General features: G+C 49.7%; 2 protein-coding genes across 4 annotated transcripts in view; both read right to left on the minus strand.

Moving 5' to 3' along the window:
- The window catches only part of aass (aminoadipate-semialdehyde synthase), a 33,594-nt gene extending 28,315 nt beyond the window's left edge, over nucleotides 1-5,279 (minus strand). For all 3 annotated transcript variants that reach the window (XR_014593282.1, XM_083917538.1, XM_083917537.1), the window contains exons 1-3: nucleotides 5,163-5,279; nucleotides 3,050-3,285; nucleotides 1,974-2,150 (exon numbers count right to left, since the gene is read on the minus strand). Coding sequence is in view for 2 of the 3 variants with exons in the window: in XM_083917538.1 (XP_083773664.1) it covers nucleotides 1,974-2,150; nucleotides 3,050-3,268 (396 nt within the window). In the remaining variant the exon portion in view is untranslated. The remainder of the gene's footprint in view (nucleotides 1-1,973; nucleotides 2,151-3,049; nucleotides 3,286-5,162) is intronic.
- A 6,063-nt stretch (nucleotides 5,280-11,342) lies between these two features.
- fezf1 (FEZ family zinc finger 1) overlaps nucleotides 11,343-15,000 on the minus strand; it is a gene marked incomplete at both ends in the record, with an annotated part of 9,251 nt that continues 5,593 nt past the window's right edge. The window contains 2 exons of the mRNA XM_083916790.1: nucleotides 11,343-11,578; nucleotides 14,080-14,212. Coding sequence (XP_083772916.1) covers nucleotides 11,343-11,578; nucleotides 14,080-14,212 — 369 coding nt within the window. The remainder of the gene's footprint in view (nucleotides 11,579-14,079; nucleotides 14,213-15,000) is intronic.

A 15,000-nucleotide genomic window follows, 5' to 3' on the forward strand; every position in this document is an offset into this window, starting at 1 on the left:
GAGTTCACTTTGTTACAGTGGGGGAGTTGTTTTGTTGAGATGCAACAACAATATCAGCGCTGCTGTGCTGCTACATTAGTGTAAGAGCGGACGACCTTGTGCACACAGTTCACTTCACGTCAGCATTCACAAAGACAAACACTCCCTTGTTTGTCTTCCACTCAATCTGGATCTGTGGGCTTGAGGCTGCGTTTGCGTTAAGCACACATCGTTAACATCACGTTACATATTCCATACGTTCTCCTCAAAGCAAGTTCAGTCAAAAGCAACTGGACTTGGTTCTTTGTCTAGGAAGACGTTTCACCTCTCATCCAAGAGGCTTCATCAGTTCATGTACACATCTGACCAGGACCAGGACCAGGACCAGGACCAGGCTGGGACTGGACCAGGACCAGGACCAGGACCAGGCTGGGACTGCACCAGGACCGGGCTGGTCCAACTAGCTGGTGTGAGATCCAGGTATTTAACCTCTCACAGGCCGATGATGTCACTGGAACCCTTTGTGCTCCAAGTGCCAACGACCGTCGTTAGAGTGACAGTCGTTGATGGGAAGTTGGTCTAGACTTCGTTAGTGCTGGTCCTGGTCCTGGTCCAGTGGTTGGTGGAAGTAGGTCTGGACTTCGTTAGTGCTGGTCCTGGTCCTGGTCCAGTCGTTTGTGGAAGTAGGTCTGGACTTCGTTAGTGCTGGTCCTGGTCCTGGTCCAGTCCCAGCCTGGTCCTGGTCCTGGTCCAGTCGTTGGTGGAAGTAGGTCTGGACTTCGTTAGTGCTGGTCCTGGTCCTGGTCCTGGTCCAGTCGTTGGTGGAAGTAGGTCTGGACTTGGTTAGTGCTCTGTTGAGTCTGAACGACAGTCGTTGGAGTCACAGGAGGACGTTTGTGAACAGTTGTTCTTTGAGGTTAGATTGTTGAATCTCATGGGAAGGGATGAAAGGGCAGCATTGTAAATAGTGCTTAGTTGGTCCAGTCCAAGCCTGGTCCTGGTCCTGGTCCTGGTCCTGGTCCTGGTCAGATGTGTACATGAACTGATGAAGCCTCTTGGATGAGAGGTGAAACGTCTTCCTGACAAAGAACCAAGCCCAGTTGCTTTGGACTGAAATTGCTTGCTCAGCAAGACAGAGATTAAGTGTCTTCCCCAAACTGTTCCTTTAAAAGTGGAAGCGGCGCCCTCCTCTCCAGACAGATAACGTTAAAGTTATTTTTGCATCATGTAATGTCTTAAGAGTAATGACACCGCCGGCGTTTAGACTCCTGGAGCGTTCACGTCCTGTGGAAAATATGGGAAATACCAAAAGCAGACGTGAAAATTGCACATTAATGTGGTATTTTGATACACGAGTTGCCGAGGTGAGATAACCTTTGATCTTTTCAACATGGTGGAGCTCAACGCAAGAGTCATAACAGTAAGCGTCGCACGCTGTTAAACGTTATTTCAGCCAAAATCTAAAAAGAAATGGAGAGCCCTGCTTTGCATCTGGTAAAGCCTTTGAAGTGGAGTCTATTTAACCAACGAGTGACAGATTCTCACACTGAAAACACACCTGCGGGCTTACGTAGATGACAACACAGATGATTTCCTGCGTATTTGGTCATTTTGATTGGTCTCCAGGTGTTTTCATGACTTGGAAACTCGACTTTCTAAACGTCCAGGTCTTTTCCTGGGATGCATGGGAAACCCTGGAGAGGTTAGGGGCTGTTTGAATCAACACGACTTTAAGAGGACGGGGATTTATGAGTTTCATCCAACAGAGTTGTGCCCCGATAGTGAGTTAAACATCATCCCCATCGGTGTACGGAGCAGGTGGTGCATCCAAAATGGATGCGTGTTATAATGAAAAACACTGAGGGACACGTACACGTCCAAGCACATGTCCCACAATGCAACATTTAGCCGATGTCACGTAACCTGGCTTCAGACTCGCTGCAAAGATGCTGCGTCATCGGTGCGCCGGTCTGGAGTCAGGAGCACGCTCTCACCTTCTTCAGCAGGTCCTCCAGGAGCCCCATGTTGGCCTCCTGAGCCTTGATGGTGTGGGAGAAGAAAGCGTACGTCTTCCGGGGAATGACCTTCTCCTCCGGCGGCCTCTTCACCCCGATGATCAGCGACGCCTCCGAGAGGTCCTCCTGGACGACGGCGCCAGCCCTCATGTAGTACTGAAGACAAAGCACAGGCGGAATTAGACGCACACACACATCTTTGACACGTCTATTCTCTTTTGTGCAAAGGCCTGCAGCAGGAACCAACACATCTAATAACAAAAGGTGAGACAAACCGTTATTGTGACCTTATAAAGAGGAAAAAAAGATTACAGAAGCACAGGAGACATGTGAGGGGGTCGCACTCCCACTGTGCCTCCGTCCCGTGCCCCGTGCTTTAGGGTCCTTGTCCCCCCCTCCAGGCCCGTTTGTACTCACACTACCTGGGCCTCGGAGAATGCTTCTTGCTGCCTATACGTCATCACGCCGTAACACGTCACACGCATTGATGACGTCATGGCGATGCGTGGCTTTGTTTCCAGATCTTTCCGTAGACCTCGGAGTTTTTGTGCGTCTTGTCGACTGTTTTTGAATCATTTCATCGACCAAATCTGCAGTAAACACTCCACCTCCGCATCACACCAACGTGAACCTTTCACCGCCATTGTTTGAAATGTCCGCGCATGGTCCCTCCTTCTTTTTTCTACGTCCCAACAGGCGCACAGGAAATGACCTCAGAACCGCCGTAGGCCTCGTGCTCGTACACGCGCGCACGCTCGTGCTCGTACACGTGCAAACGTGCTTTACTAAAGCCCACCTCTCCCCAACAGGCCGTGGACGGCAAGCGTGCCACTCCTAGACGTGGTACGGTTGCACTCACACTGGTCAAAGGAACTAAACTTTACCTGTGAAACGTGCTCGGGCACGGTACGGAGGCACAGTGTGAGTGCGCCCTAAGACACACTTTACCTTTGACTATAAAAGAAAATCGTGTAAAATAAATGCAGCGATCCTCGACTACAACTCCAGTAGCTATGTCTATCTGACTTCCCATCAGACGTTGTTCAGGGGCTCACCTTCTCATGGATGGCTCTGCGGTTGGACGGTTGGACTAGGACTTTGACGCCGGCGTTGGTGAGCTCTCTGACGTGTTTCGGGGCAAGCGGCGCCCTCCTCTCCCAGGGGTTGATGTCCTCGCGGCGGATGGCCATGACGGCCGTGTGCTGCTCATAGCGGCGCTGGCCCGCGAGGCAGCTCCGCGTCCTCTCACCTTGGTGACGTAGGAGTCTGAACATGATTTCACCTCCGCCCTCTGCTTTTGGGACAAAGACGTGGAGCCACAAACTGCTGAGCACACCTTTATTTATCAGACATGCCGGCTCAAGCAAGCAATTACGCAACAATTACTACTATTACAACAACAACATGGTTGGAAGTGTGTTTCTCTGTATCATGCATTATGTACGTTTGGCTTTATGAGAATATAACTGGACAGTGGAGGGCGGGTATGGTTGAGAGGTCAGAGGTCACGGTGAGTTTGCTGCTGAGAGAGAGCTGCAGACAAGCAGGTGCTTTGGACGGAGCAGAGAAACTGTGAGGAGACAGAGCTGCAGTGAAACTACAACACTGAGAACATGAAGTGTGTTAAACATGAACGTGACGTAATCATTAACACTGCAGCGCGTGGAAAAGAAGGAAAACTGAACTTTATGTTAATAAAAGAGACTTTAACAGTGTGACAGATGGGAACAACATTTCCAGGACCTTTAACAACAACAAAGTGAACTGTGTAGCATCATTTATCTATCCTCCTGTGCCAAGTGTGCATGCTAAGCTAAGCTAAGCTAAGCTAAGCTAGCTTCCTGCCTTGATGTGAAGTTCCTTGAACATTACACATGAAGCGTTTGGCGCTCAGCAAGACAGAGATTAAGTGCATTTCCCCAAACTGTTCCTTTAAAAGTGCCAACAGATAACTTTAAAGTTATTTCTGCATCATGTAATGGCTTAAGAGTAATGACACCGCCGGCGTTTGGACTCCTGGAGCGTTCATGTCCTGTGGAAAATATGGGAAATACCAAAAGCCGACGGGAAAATTGCACATTAATGTGGTATTTTGATACACGAGTTGCCGGGGTGAGATAACCTTTGACCTTTTCAACATGGTGGAGCTCAACGCAAGAGTCATAAATAGTAAGCATTGCATGCTGTTAAAGGTTTTCCGCTGCTGTTAGCGGATAGTTTTTGTAGCCTGCACAATGTCGGGGCATAGACGGTTTAATATCATGTGTCATTCTTAAAAAATACTATTATTGTTCGGTTGAACTACCCAGAGCAGATGCTAGCTAGCAGGTCTCTGGGTCCGCCATGTTTCATTTCATGACAACAAAAGCACTTGAACACAACACACTGGTTCTTTTCCTCCCGCAGGAAGAGGAAAGAGCTTGAGCTGGGCCTGCATTTATAATAATAAACAAAATAATAACACAGCAACAACAAACCTAGCGTGTCCCGTGTTACCTGTAACGTTACTTAAAGTGTTCCCTTAATGGTTTTCTTTACAACAGACACCACAACACTAAGGAAGTGGAAAACTATCTGTTGGCACTTTAAGACTCTTGCGACCCCTCAGATCTATCTTGCAAGTCCCTAAAGGGGTCCCGACCCCTATGTTGGGAACCACCAGTGTACCCCTGTATGTTGTTTCATGCCCTTGTAAAGAACTTATGTGACTTTAGCCTGAGAAAAGTGCTTCATGAATACATTTACTTACTTACTTACATGCAATAACAGTAAACCAGATCCCACTGTGTTTGCTATACACTTTCATGCATAGCTATGTATCCAAACCAGGGATTTCTATAAAGTTAAACCTTAATAACTTACATTAAACTTGTTTATATAAGTACTGCTGCTATGATATGTAAGCCGAATCATGTGGGTTGGACTAAATCGCTGTAAACTTGAGCAAAAAACAACAAAAAAAGCAGATTTTGTCCCCGAAACTTAAATAAGTGGAAAAGTCAATGGAGTCTGGTGACGCTCGCAGTTGTGTTTAACCTCCCGTGTGCAGCCACATGGGTCCGGGGTCTGGTCAACACTTCCACACTTAAACACACTGATTAAAGTTGATCGATACACGTGATCGATAACCCGCCGCGTGTGGAGCACCGGGCCCCGGGTCACACTCACCTTCTCTGCCCGGTTAATGTTCACCACGCCGGCTCCAGGAGGGGAAAAGTGACGACGGTTCACTGGACACCACCGGAGTGTCACACAGAGGTGAGACTTCCCTAGACTGTCCTCACACGTAAGGTAGTCAACTCACGCGTTTCCGGTCCGGATTTCAAAATAAAACTCAAAAACTTTCCAATCAGTGCGTTTCTTCAGCACAGCTTAAGACAATAAAGCTGAACAAAGGTGGAATAATGTACTACTAAGTACAACTTTGAGGTACTCGTACTTTATTTTAGTAATTCCATTAAAGTGCTAAAGTGCCCGCATTGGTGCCAAAACATGTGCTAAAGTGCCCTCATGGGGGCCAAAACACATGCTAAAGTGCCCTCATGGGGGCCAAAACACATGCTAAAGTGCCCTCATGGGGGCCAAAACGCGTGCTAAAGTGCCCTCATTCGGGCCAAAACATGTGCTAAAGTGCCCTATAGGAGCCAAAACGTGTGTTAAAATGTCCTCTAAGAGCCTAAATGCATGCTAAAGTGCCCTCATTTGGGCCAAAACGTGTGCTAAAGTGTCCTCATGGAGCCAAAACACATGCTAAAGTGCCCTCATTCGGGCCAAAATGCATGTTTAAGTGTTCTCTAGGAACCAAAATGCGTGCTGAAGCGTCTTCTAGGAGCCAAAACGTGTGCTAAAGTGCCCCCATGGTGGCCAAAACACGTGCTATGGGAGCCAAACACATGCTAAAGTGCCCTCTAGGAGCCAAAATGCGTGCTAAAGTTTTACATTTGTCCTTCTATCTATCATTGCCTGAAAGGTACTTTAGTTCTCACAGGTGGAGTACACTTTTGTCTTTTATTCTGAAGGTGTAACCGCGGTTTCCTGTTGCCTATGGGCACGTTTTTGTCATTTCTAGTTACTTTGTTTTTGTTTACGGCGTGTCCCGTGTGGGCGGGGTCGGTGCTGTACGCGCGCACACGTGCAGAGCAGCGTTTCAAAGGTGAGTTTTATATTTAAAGCTTTTGACCCATGAGACCGGAAGTGGACCGGATGTGGGTAAAATCCCCGGGTGGGCGGAGCTGCGTGGCAGTGCCCGCCCGTCAGAGCTGCGCGCAGGAGGTGAAACTAGCGCACCGGTGTGTTTCTGCTGCTGCCCTTCAGGGAAACGTGTGCGCGGATGTTGATGTATCTGTAGATCTACAACCAGAGAACATTTATTAAAGTAAGCTTAAGTGTCCTCTAGGAGCCTAACCATGTGCTAAAGTGTCCTCTAGAAGCCAAACGTGTTCTAAAGTGTCCTCATGGAGCCAAAACATGTGCTAAAGTGTCCTCTAGGAGCCTAAAACATGTACTAAAGTGTTCTCATGGGGGCCAAAACGTGTGCTAAAGTGCCCTCTAGGAGCCAAAACATGTGCTAAAGTGTCCTCTAGGAGCCCAAACGTGTGCTAAAGTGTCCTCTAGGAGCCAAAACATGTGCTAAAGTGTCCTCTAGGAGCCAAAACATGTGCTAAAGTGATGGAGCCAAAACATGTGCTAAAGTGTCCTCTAGGAGCCAAAACATGCGCTAAAGTGTCCTCTAGGAACCAAAACATGTGCTAAAGTGCCCTCTAGGAGCCAAAACATGTGTTAAAGTGCCCTCTAGGAGCCAAAACATGTGCTAAAGTGTCCTCATGGGGGCCAAAACATGTGCTAAAGTGTCCTCTAGGCGCCAAAACATGTGTTAAAGTGTTCTCATGGGGGCCAAAACATGTGCTAAAGTGCCCTCTAGGAGCCACACCACGTGCTAAAGTGTCCTCTAGGAGCCAAAACACGTGCTAAAGTGTCCTCTAGGAGCCAAAACATGTGCTTAAGTACCCCTGGGAGCCAAAATGCGTGCTAAAGTGTCCTCATGGGAGCTCAAATGCGTGCTAAAGTGCCCTCTAGGAGTCAAGACACCTGCTAAAGTGCCCTCATAGCCCTCTCCCCGTGTCTGCGTGGGTTTTCTCCGGGTTCTCCGGTTTCCTCCCACAGTCCAAAGACGTGCAGGTGTTCGGTTCATTGATGACTCTAAATCACCCGTAGGTGTGAATGGTTGTCTGTCTCTGTTCGTCTCTATGTGTCCTGTGATAGACTGGCGTCCTGTCCAGGGTGGACCCCGCCTCACGCCCGATGTCAGCTGGGATCGGCTCCAGCCCCCCCACGACCCCGACCCCGGGATAAGCGGTATACCGCAATAAAAAGACATCTCCAAGAAAGTCTCACATACAGTTGATTTTATTTATTATGTTTTCCTTGTTAAGCGTCTGCAGCAGGAGACCCCCCCCCAGCCCCCCTCACCCCCCCGCCCCCAACAAAAAAAGAAACTAACCTTCACCCACAAGAAACTTTTAGTACAATTTAAAATAAATATCATAAAACACTTTTTTCTTCTTACAATAATCCTGAGACTGAAATGAAAAATAACAACAGGCCGACGGACGGAGGAGGACGAGCCGGAGCTTCTCCTCCGTCGGTCGGGACCAGAGGTGGCGAGGTGCAGCGTGGTACACGTGTCGTTCCTTATGGATGGTGCTCGCGTCCGAATCCCGTCAACAGCGTAGGAGTTAAAGTCATTTTGATTCATGATATTAAAGGATATTCTGGTTTATTACAGCCTGGTTTTTGCATCTTTGGCCATCATTTCTAATAATAATCATCTCATCTTCAGCCTCTTATCCCGGGTCGGGTCTCAGGCGCAGCAGCTCCAGCAGGGGACCCCAAACTTCCCTTTCCCGGGCCACATTAACCAGCTCTTACTGGGGGATCCTGAGGCGTTCCCAGGCCAGTGTGGAGATCTAATCTCTCCACCTGGTCCTGGGTCTTCCCCGAGGCCTCCTCCCAGCTGGACGTGCCTGGAACACCTCCCTAGGGAGGCGCCCAGGGTTCATCCTTACCAGATGATCCTGAACCACCTCAACTGGCTCCTTTCAACGCAAAGGAGCAGCGGCTCTACTCCGAGTTCCTCACGGATGCTGAACTTCTCCCCCTCTCTCTAAGGGAGACTCCAGCCCCCCTCCTGAGGAAACACATTTCACACGCTTGGACCTGGACCTGGTTCTTTGGGTCCTGACCCAGCTTTCATGACCACAGGTGAGGGTAGGAACCAGGACTGAGCGGTAGATCCAGAGCTTTGCCTTCCTCAGCTCTCTTTTCGTCACAACGGTGCGGTAGAGCGACTGCAGCTCCGCCCCCCCTGCTCCGATTCTCCAGCCAAACTCACGCTCCATCGTCCCCTCACTCGTGAACAAGACCCCGAGGTACTTGAACTCCTTCACTTCTCCCCCTCTCTCTAAGGGAGACTCCAGCCCCCCTCCTGAGGAAACACATTTCAGACACTTGTACCCGCGACCTCGCTCTTTCGGTCGTGACCCGGCTTTCTCAGATACTGACTGATCGTCTGACTGTTGGTGTTTCTTGAGCTAATAACTCTATAATGTTATTTTTAGGGGTAGAAATGATGGACAAAAGTGCAAAAACCATAGTTTTTATACAGGCTTTCCAAACGGGACATGTCCTCGGACATAAAGGACCACCTGTTAACGCCGTTCGCTGATTCAAACTCCTGAAAAAACGCTGTAATTTGACCTAAAATGAAGATTATTTGGTCAAACTGCCGTTCCTGAGGTCGAGACGTAGCGCAGAGGAACACCAGTTTCAATCTATGTTATAAAGTCTGTTATTCTACATTTCTCTTTCAACAAATTCCAGGAAAAGACGATTAAATAAGCGCCACGTTAGTCCGTCTCTCGGTACTCTCTGACTTCCTGTTTGGGGCTCTCAGCTCATTGGTTCCTACTGAAGACGCAAATCCTCATAAACGCACATAAATAGTTCCATCAGCTGTGTTTTAATCAAACAAACAGGAGGAAATAGTGCTTTTGTTGGGGACTAATGTGTAAATTATTCCCCTGATGAGGAAAAAAGGAGAATTTAGTCTCATTCGTGTGTTTTTGTAACGTTTAAATGAATCATTTTTAAAGTTTCCGACACGTTTAAAGGTGTTTTTTTCCGTCACACGTGCACGAAAAGACGTGATTCATCAAACGTTCTAATCTCTCCCAAACGGCTGTTTCAACCTTTTCGAGATGATTTCAGGAAACGGCAGTAAAATGTTTGTGAACGCTCGTTTAAATGTTTGTTTATGTGTTTTACAGATGAAGTTTATTGTGACTCGGACAATGAAACACACCAGCAGGTCGATCGACGCGTTATTGGTTTGGTCTTTTCATGGGATTTGTTGACAGTGAGGGCTTTTATTTTGAAATGCGTGTGCCGTTTCACCTCTGCTACACCTCTGGTCCCAGAGTTCAACCTCACATCCTGAGACGCGACTGAAAAAGAAGTGAAACTAATAATCACTGATGACTCATGACGTAATCATCAGCCACCGAGGTTCATTTCATCGGACGGCAAGTGGAAAGTTCAGCTCGTCCTCGGTGAAGTGTCCTCGGTCCGAGAGTCAGAAGCGTCTCTGCGGGAGGTTTCCACCAGGCTGGCGTCAGGGGGTCACGTCATATTGGGTCTGAGGGGCCGCAGCGGGGCCACAGCGGGGCCTGGAGGGGTCAGGTGGGGTCAGGACGTGTCCCGATGGCTTTTGCGAGGTCCAGTTCGAGAAGTCAAGTTTGGGGTCAACAGGCCTGAGAGGCGTCCGCAGAAGTGGAGGGCAGGGTCCCCTCTTCCGGGTCACATTTGGAGCACCGCGTCAAGGGGGAAATTTATACAAAGGAAATAATCAGAGGACTTTGTGGAGTCCACCAGAGGAGCCGCTCACGTCTAACTGGGATCAAGATGCATCGTAATGTGACTAAATACTGCTGAGGTGGACAAAAATACTGAGGAGGTCGTTTTTTGGGCCGACGAACAAACGTCTCACAGCGTTTCTTCCATCGTGATTGTCAACGTTCATTTGGGAGTTCATTTCCAGGAGGGACCACCCTCCCGAACGCCATGATTGGTGATCGCGTGTCAGTCGAATTTAAAGGGACACGTGAACAATTATGCACGTTAAAAAAAAACAATTTCTCCGTCTTTGATAGTCCTGCTCGGACAGTTGGGTAATGTCTTTGACGTCTTCTGTGTGGAGTTTGAAAGACGTGGCCCGACGTGGCCCGACGTGGTCCGACGTTGTCCGACGCGGCCCGACCAGGCCCCGACGTGGCCCGACGTGGCCCGACGTGGCCCGACGTGGCCCGACCAGGCCCCGACGTGGCCCGACCAGGCCCCGACCAGGCCCCGACGTGGCCCGACGTGGCCCGACGTGGCCCGACGTGGCCCGACGTGGTCCGACGTGGCCGGACGTGGTCCGACGTGGCCGGACCAGGCCCCGACGTGGCCCGACCAGGCCCGACGTGGCCCGACCAGGCCCGACGTGGCCCGACCAGGTTCGACGTGGCCCGACATGGCCCGACGTGGCCCGACGTAGCCCGACGTGGTCCGACATGGTCCGATATGGGCCGACATGGCCCGACGTGGCCCGACGTGGCCCGACGTGGCCCGACGTGGCCCGACGTGGCGAGGAGGGTCTGATCCAAAGACACAGTCCAGTCGCATTGCGGAAAATGTAGGAACCTGTGTTTTTGGAGCTTAAACCAACCGGCGCGGACCGACCGACGTCTGGGCCCCTGACGGAACGAGGGCTTCGTGGAGGCTGCGAACACGAGGAGGATAGCGCCGCGTTCTTGTTGCCAGATCAGACAGAGCGTCGCCAGCTGCTGTGATCTGGCAACCGCACGATCGCCTGTTTCGCTCGTGCAGAAGCGATCCGCGGCGCCAAATGCTTTGCTCTCATTGAAAACAAGTAGACGAAGGCTGCTAAATCACACTCTGTCTGGTCTGATCTGATCTGATCTGATCGGGGCCTTGTTGGGTTGTTTTTTTGTCTTTTGGCCTCGATGTTTCGGGGGATTTCGCGGCTGCACGTCAAAGACGCAAGCGATCGAATGAAGTGACGTGAAGAGCTCCAGAACTTCGGGCACCAATTATCAATTTAAAGAAGCGTACGGGGGTTCAAAACCAGGACATCTGAGGGCACAAGTTCCTCATTTATGCAACACTTAACACCTAAAGGGGCTCCGTAAATTTGGCATACAAGGACCAGAGTTCGGTCTCAGGCCTGATCCAGGACCTGAAGGATCTGTTTGGTGCAGAGTCATAGTTCGGGTCCCGACTGAGCGTCTCTCAGGCCTGAGGGGGCGACTGCGGTGCAGCCATGTCGTGCAGCTTCCTGATGTGTTTCTTCAGGTCAAAGTTCCTGCAGAAGCCCTTCCCGCAGGTGGGGCAGGTAAAGGGCTTCTTGTCGTTGTGCGTGTGCATGTGGAAGGTGAGGTTGTACACCTGGTGGAACGCCTTGTTGCAGATCGAACACTTGAACTGCTTCTCTCCGCTGTGCGTCAGCTTGTGGTTCTTGTAGTTTCCTGCACAGAGTCAAGAGGACGAGGAGTCAGAACGGGGAAGAGAAAACAACAAAACACTTTGACACAGTTAGTTCACTAAGGGCGCACTCACACTGTTCCTCCGTACCGTGCCCAAACAGGTAAAGTCTGGTTCCTTTGACCAGTGTGAGTGCAACCGTACCGCGCCTAGGAGCGGCACGCTTGCCGTCCACGGCCCGTTTGGGAGAGGTGGGCTTTAGTAAAGCACGTTTGCACATGTACGAGCACGAGCGTGCGCACGTGTACGAAAACAGTTGGCAAGACGCACAAAAACTCCGAGGTCTACGGAAAGATCTGGAAACAAAGCCACGCATCGCCATGACGTCATCAATGCGTGTGACGTGTTACGGCGTGATGACGTATAGGCAGCAAGAAGCATTCTCCGAGGCCCAGGTAGTGTGAGTACAAACGGGCCTGGAGGGGGGGACAAGGACCCTAAAGCACGGGGCACGGGACGGAGGCACAGTGGGAGGGCGCCCTTATAAGTCAGGGGCTTACTGAGCCTTCAAAGCAAAAAAATCTGGGCACTTGAAACAAAAACTCACATTTCCTACATTGTTTTGTTGGAATAGTTTTTAGAAAGAAAACAAAGCAGCAATGGGCTCCTTCCACTGTAATGGACTTTACTATGAGAGGAGCTGGTACAGGGGCCAGTAGGTAAGTCTTTAAAACACTCTTTAATAAACTCTGGCTTCACTAACTACGCTGTTGCTGCTTTGTTCGGTGCTGTGTCTTCATGTAAAGCTCACTGAGTTGGTGTGAAATGCTCCGTATACATAAAGATTGCGTTCTTCTATAACAGGGCGTCAGAGTGATGCAGTAAAGAGTCGCTGTGGCTGCAGGTTTTCATCCTAACCAATCAAAAACACACGTGATCCAACAAACCAACTGTGTGAAGACAGTTCAGGTGACTGCAGGACTCAGGTCAGCTGTGACACCCACAGCGCCCCCCTTTACTGGATCACTGTGACACCCACAGCGCCCCCCTGTACTGGATCACTGTGACACCCACAGTGCCCCCCTTTACTGGATCACTGTGACACCCACAGCGCCCCCCTTTACTGGATCACTGTGACACCCACAGCGACTCTTTACTGGATCACTGTGACACCCACAGCGCCCCCCTTTACTGGACCACTGTGACACCCACAGCCCCCCTTTACTGGATCACTGTGACACCCACAGCGCCCCTTTACTGGATCACTGTGACACCCACAGCGCCCCTTTACTGGATCACTGTGACACCCACAGCGCCCCCCTTTACTGGATCACTGTGACACCCACAGCGCCCCCCTTTACTGGATCACTGTGACACCCACAGCGCCCCCCTTTACCGGATCACTGTGACACCCACAGCGCCCCCCTTTACTGGATCACTGTGACACCCACAGCACCCCCCTTTACTGGATCACTGTGACACCCACAGCCCCCCTTTACTGGATCACTGTGACACCCACAGCGCCCCCCTTTACTGGACCACTGTGACACCCACAGCGCCCCCTTTACTGGATCACTGTGACACCCACAGCACCCCCTTTACCGGATCACTGTGACACCCACAGCGCCCCCCTTTACCGGATCACTGTGACACCCACAGCGCCCCCCTTTACTGGATCACTGTGACACCCACAGCGCCCCCCTTTACTGGATCACTGTGACACCCACAGCGCCCCCCTTTACCGGATCACTGTGACACCCACAGCGCCCCCCTTTACCGGATCACTGTGACACCCACAGCGCCCCCCTTTACTGGATCACTGTGACACCCACAGCGCCCCCCTTTACTGGATCACTGTGACACCCACAGTGCCCCCCTTTACCGGATCACTGTGACACCCACAGCGGCTCTTTACTGCATCACTGTGACACCCACAGCGCCCCCCTTTACCGGATCACTGTGACACCCACAGCGCCCCCCTTTACTGGATCACTGTGACACCCACAGTGCCCCCCTTTACTGGATCACTGTGACACCCACAGCCCCCCTTTACCGGATCACTGTGACACCCACAGCGCCCCCCTTTACTGGATCACTGTGACACCCACAGCGCCCCCCTTTACCGGATCACTGTGACACCCACAGCGCCCCCCTTTACTGGATCACTGTGACACCCCTGCTCTATGATGACGACTGCGTTGGTTTCATCAGGTGTTCTGACTCATGCTTCTTCATGTTTGGGCCTTTTATCTCAGTTTCTGTGTGTGTGTGTGTGTGTGTGTGTGTGTGTGTGTGTGTGTGTGTGTGTGTGTGTGTGTGTGTGTGTGTGTGGGGGGGTGTTGATTGACAGCTGACACACAGCTGATGTAAATGCATTAAAGACACTTCCATGGTTGCATCAGTCTTTAGAAACGACCCATCAGAGCAAAGCTGCATCCATAAGGGACGGAAACTATCACAGTATCACGAATCAGTGTGTCCGTGTTGTGATGATGATTTAAATCTGCCCCCCCCCCCCCCCCCCCCCTCTGGTTCTGTGTCTCACCTTTCTGGTGAAATCCTTTCCCGCAGAACTCGCACACGAAGGGTTTGTAGCCCGCGTGGATGCGCGTGTGCGTGTTGAGCGTGGAGCTGCGGTTGAAGGCTTTCCCGCACTGGTTACACTTGTGCGGTTTTTCCTGCAGGGAGAAGAAGGGGGGGGGGGGGGGGTACACGTTATAATAACACACATCAGCAAGTGGAAGAACAAGGTTAGTGTGACAGTGAACGCAGCACGAGCCGGTGTAGCACACTTCACTTTGTACTAAAAAAAGAAAGAATAAAAGGTTAAATAACTGTAGAAATGTGTTGTTTTTTATTTATGGCAAAAAAACATTAAAACATTTATGATCGTTGGTTCTTTTCTTTGCATTATTTCTGTTTATGTTGTTTTTTCTTTCACAATAAAAAAATAAACTAAACTCAAACTTTGTCTGTTTTTGTCTCCAGATTTATATTAAAGTCAACATCAGATAAAAACTCAATTACATTTTTAAATGCAAAACAAAAGTGTCTTAATATCAGTAATGAACTGATCAGCAAGGTGGAAGAACAGTTTTAGTGTGACAGTGAACGCAGCACGAGCCGGTTTGTACTAAAAAAAGAAGAATAAAAAGTTAAATAACATAATATATAACAACAATATCAAAAACAAAAACAACAAGAAAAACTGTTGGTTGTTTACATTATTTATATTTATGTTATTTTTCTTTCACATGTTGGAAATAAAAAAGGAAACTAAACTCAAACTTTGTCTGTTTTTGTCTCCAGATTTTTATTAAATTCACCAAAAATGAACATTAGAAAAGGAAATTAGGACGTTTCATGATGAAATCTGTGAGTTAAATATATAAATGTATATAAATATATATATTTATTCTTCACCTGAAGTTTGTAATAAATGTGTTTAAATGACTGAAACTTTCCA

This window comes from Echiichthys vipera, assembly GCF_963691815.1.
Source record: "Echiichthys vipera genome assembly, chromosome: 7".
Classification (NCBI taxonomy): domain Eukaryota; kingdom Metazoa; phylum Chordata; class Actinopteri; order Perciformes; family Trachinidae; genus Echiichthys; species Echiichthys vipera.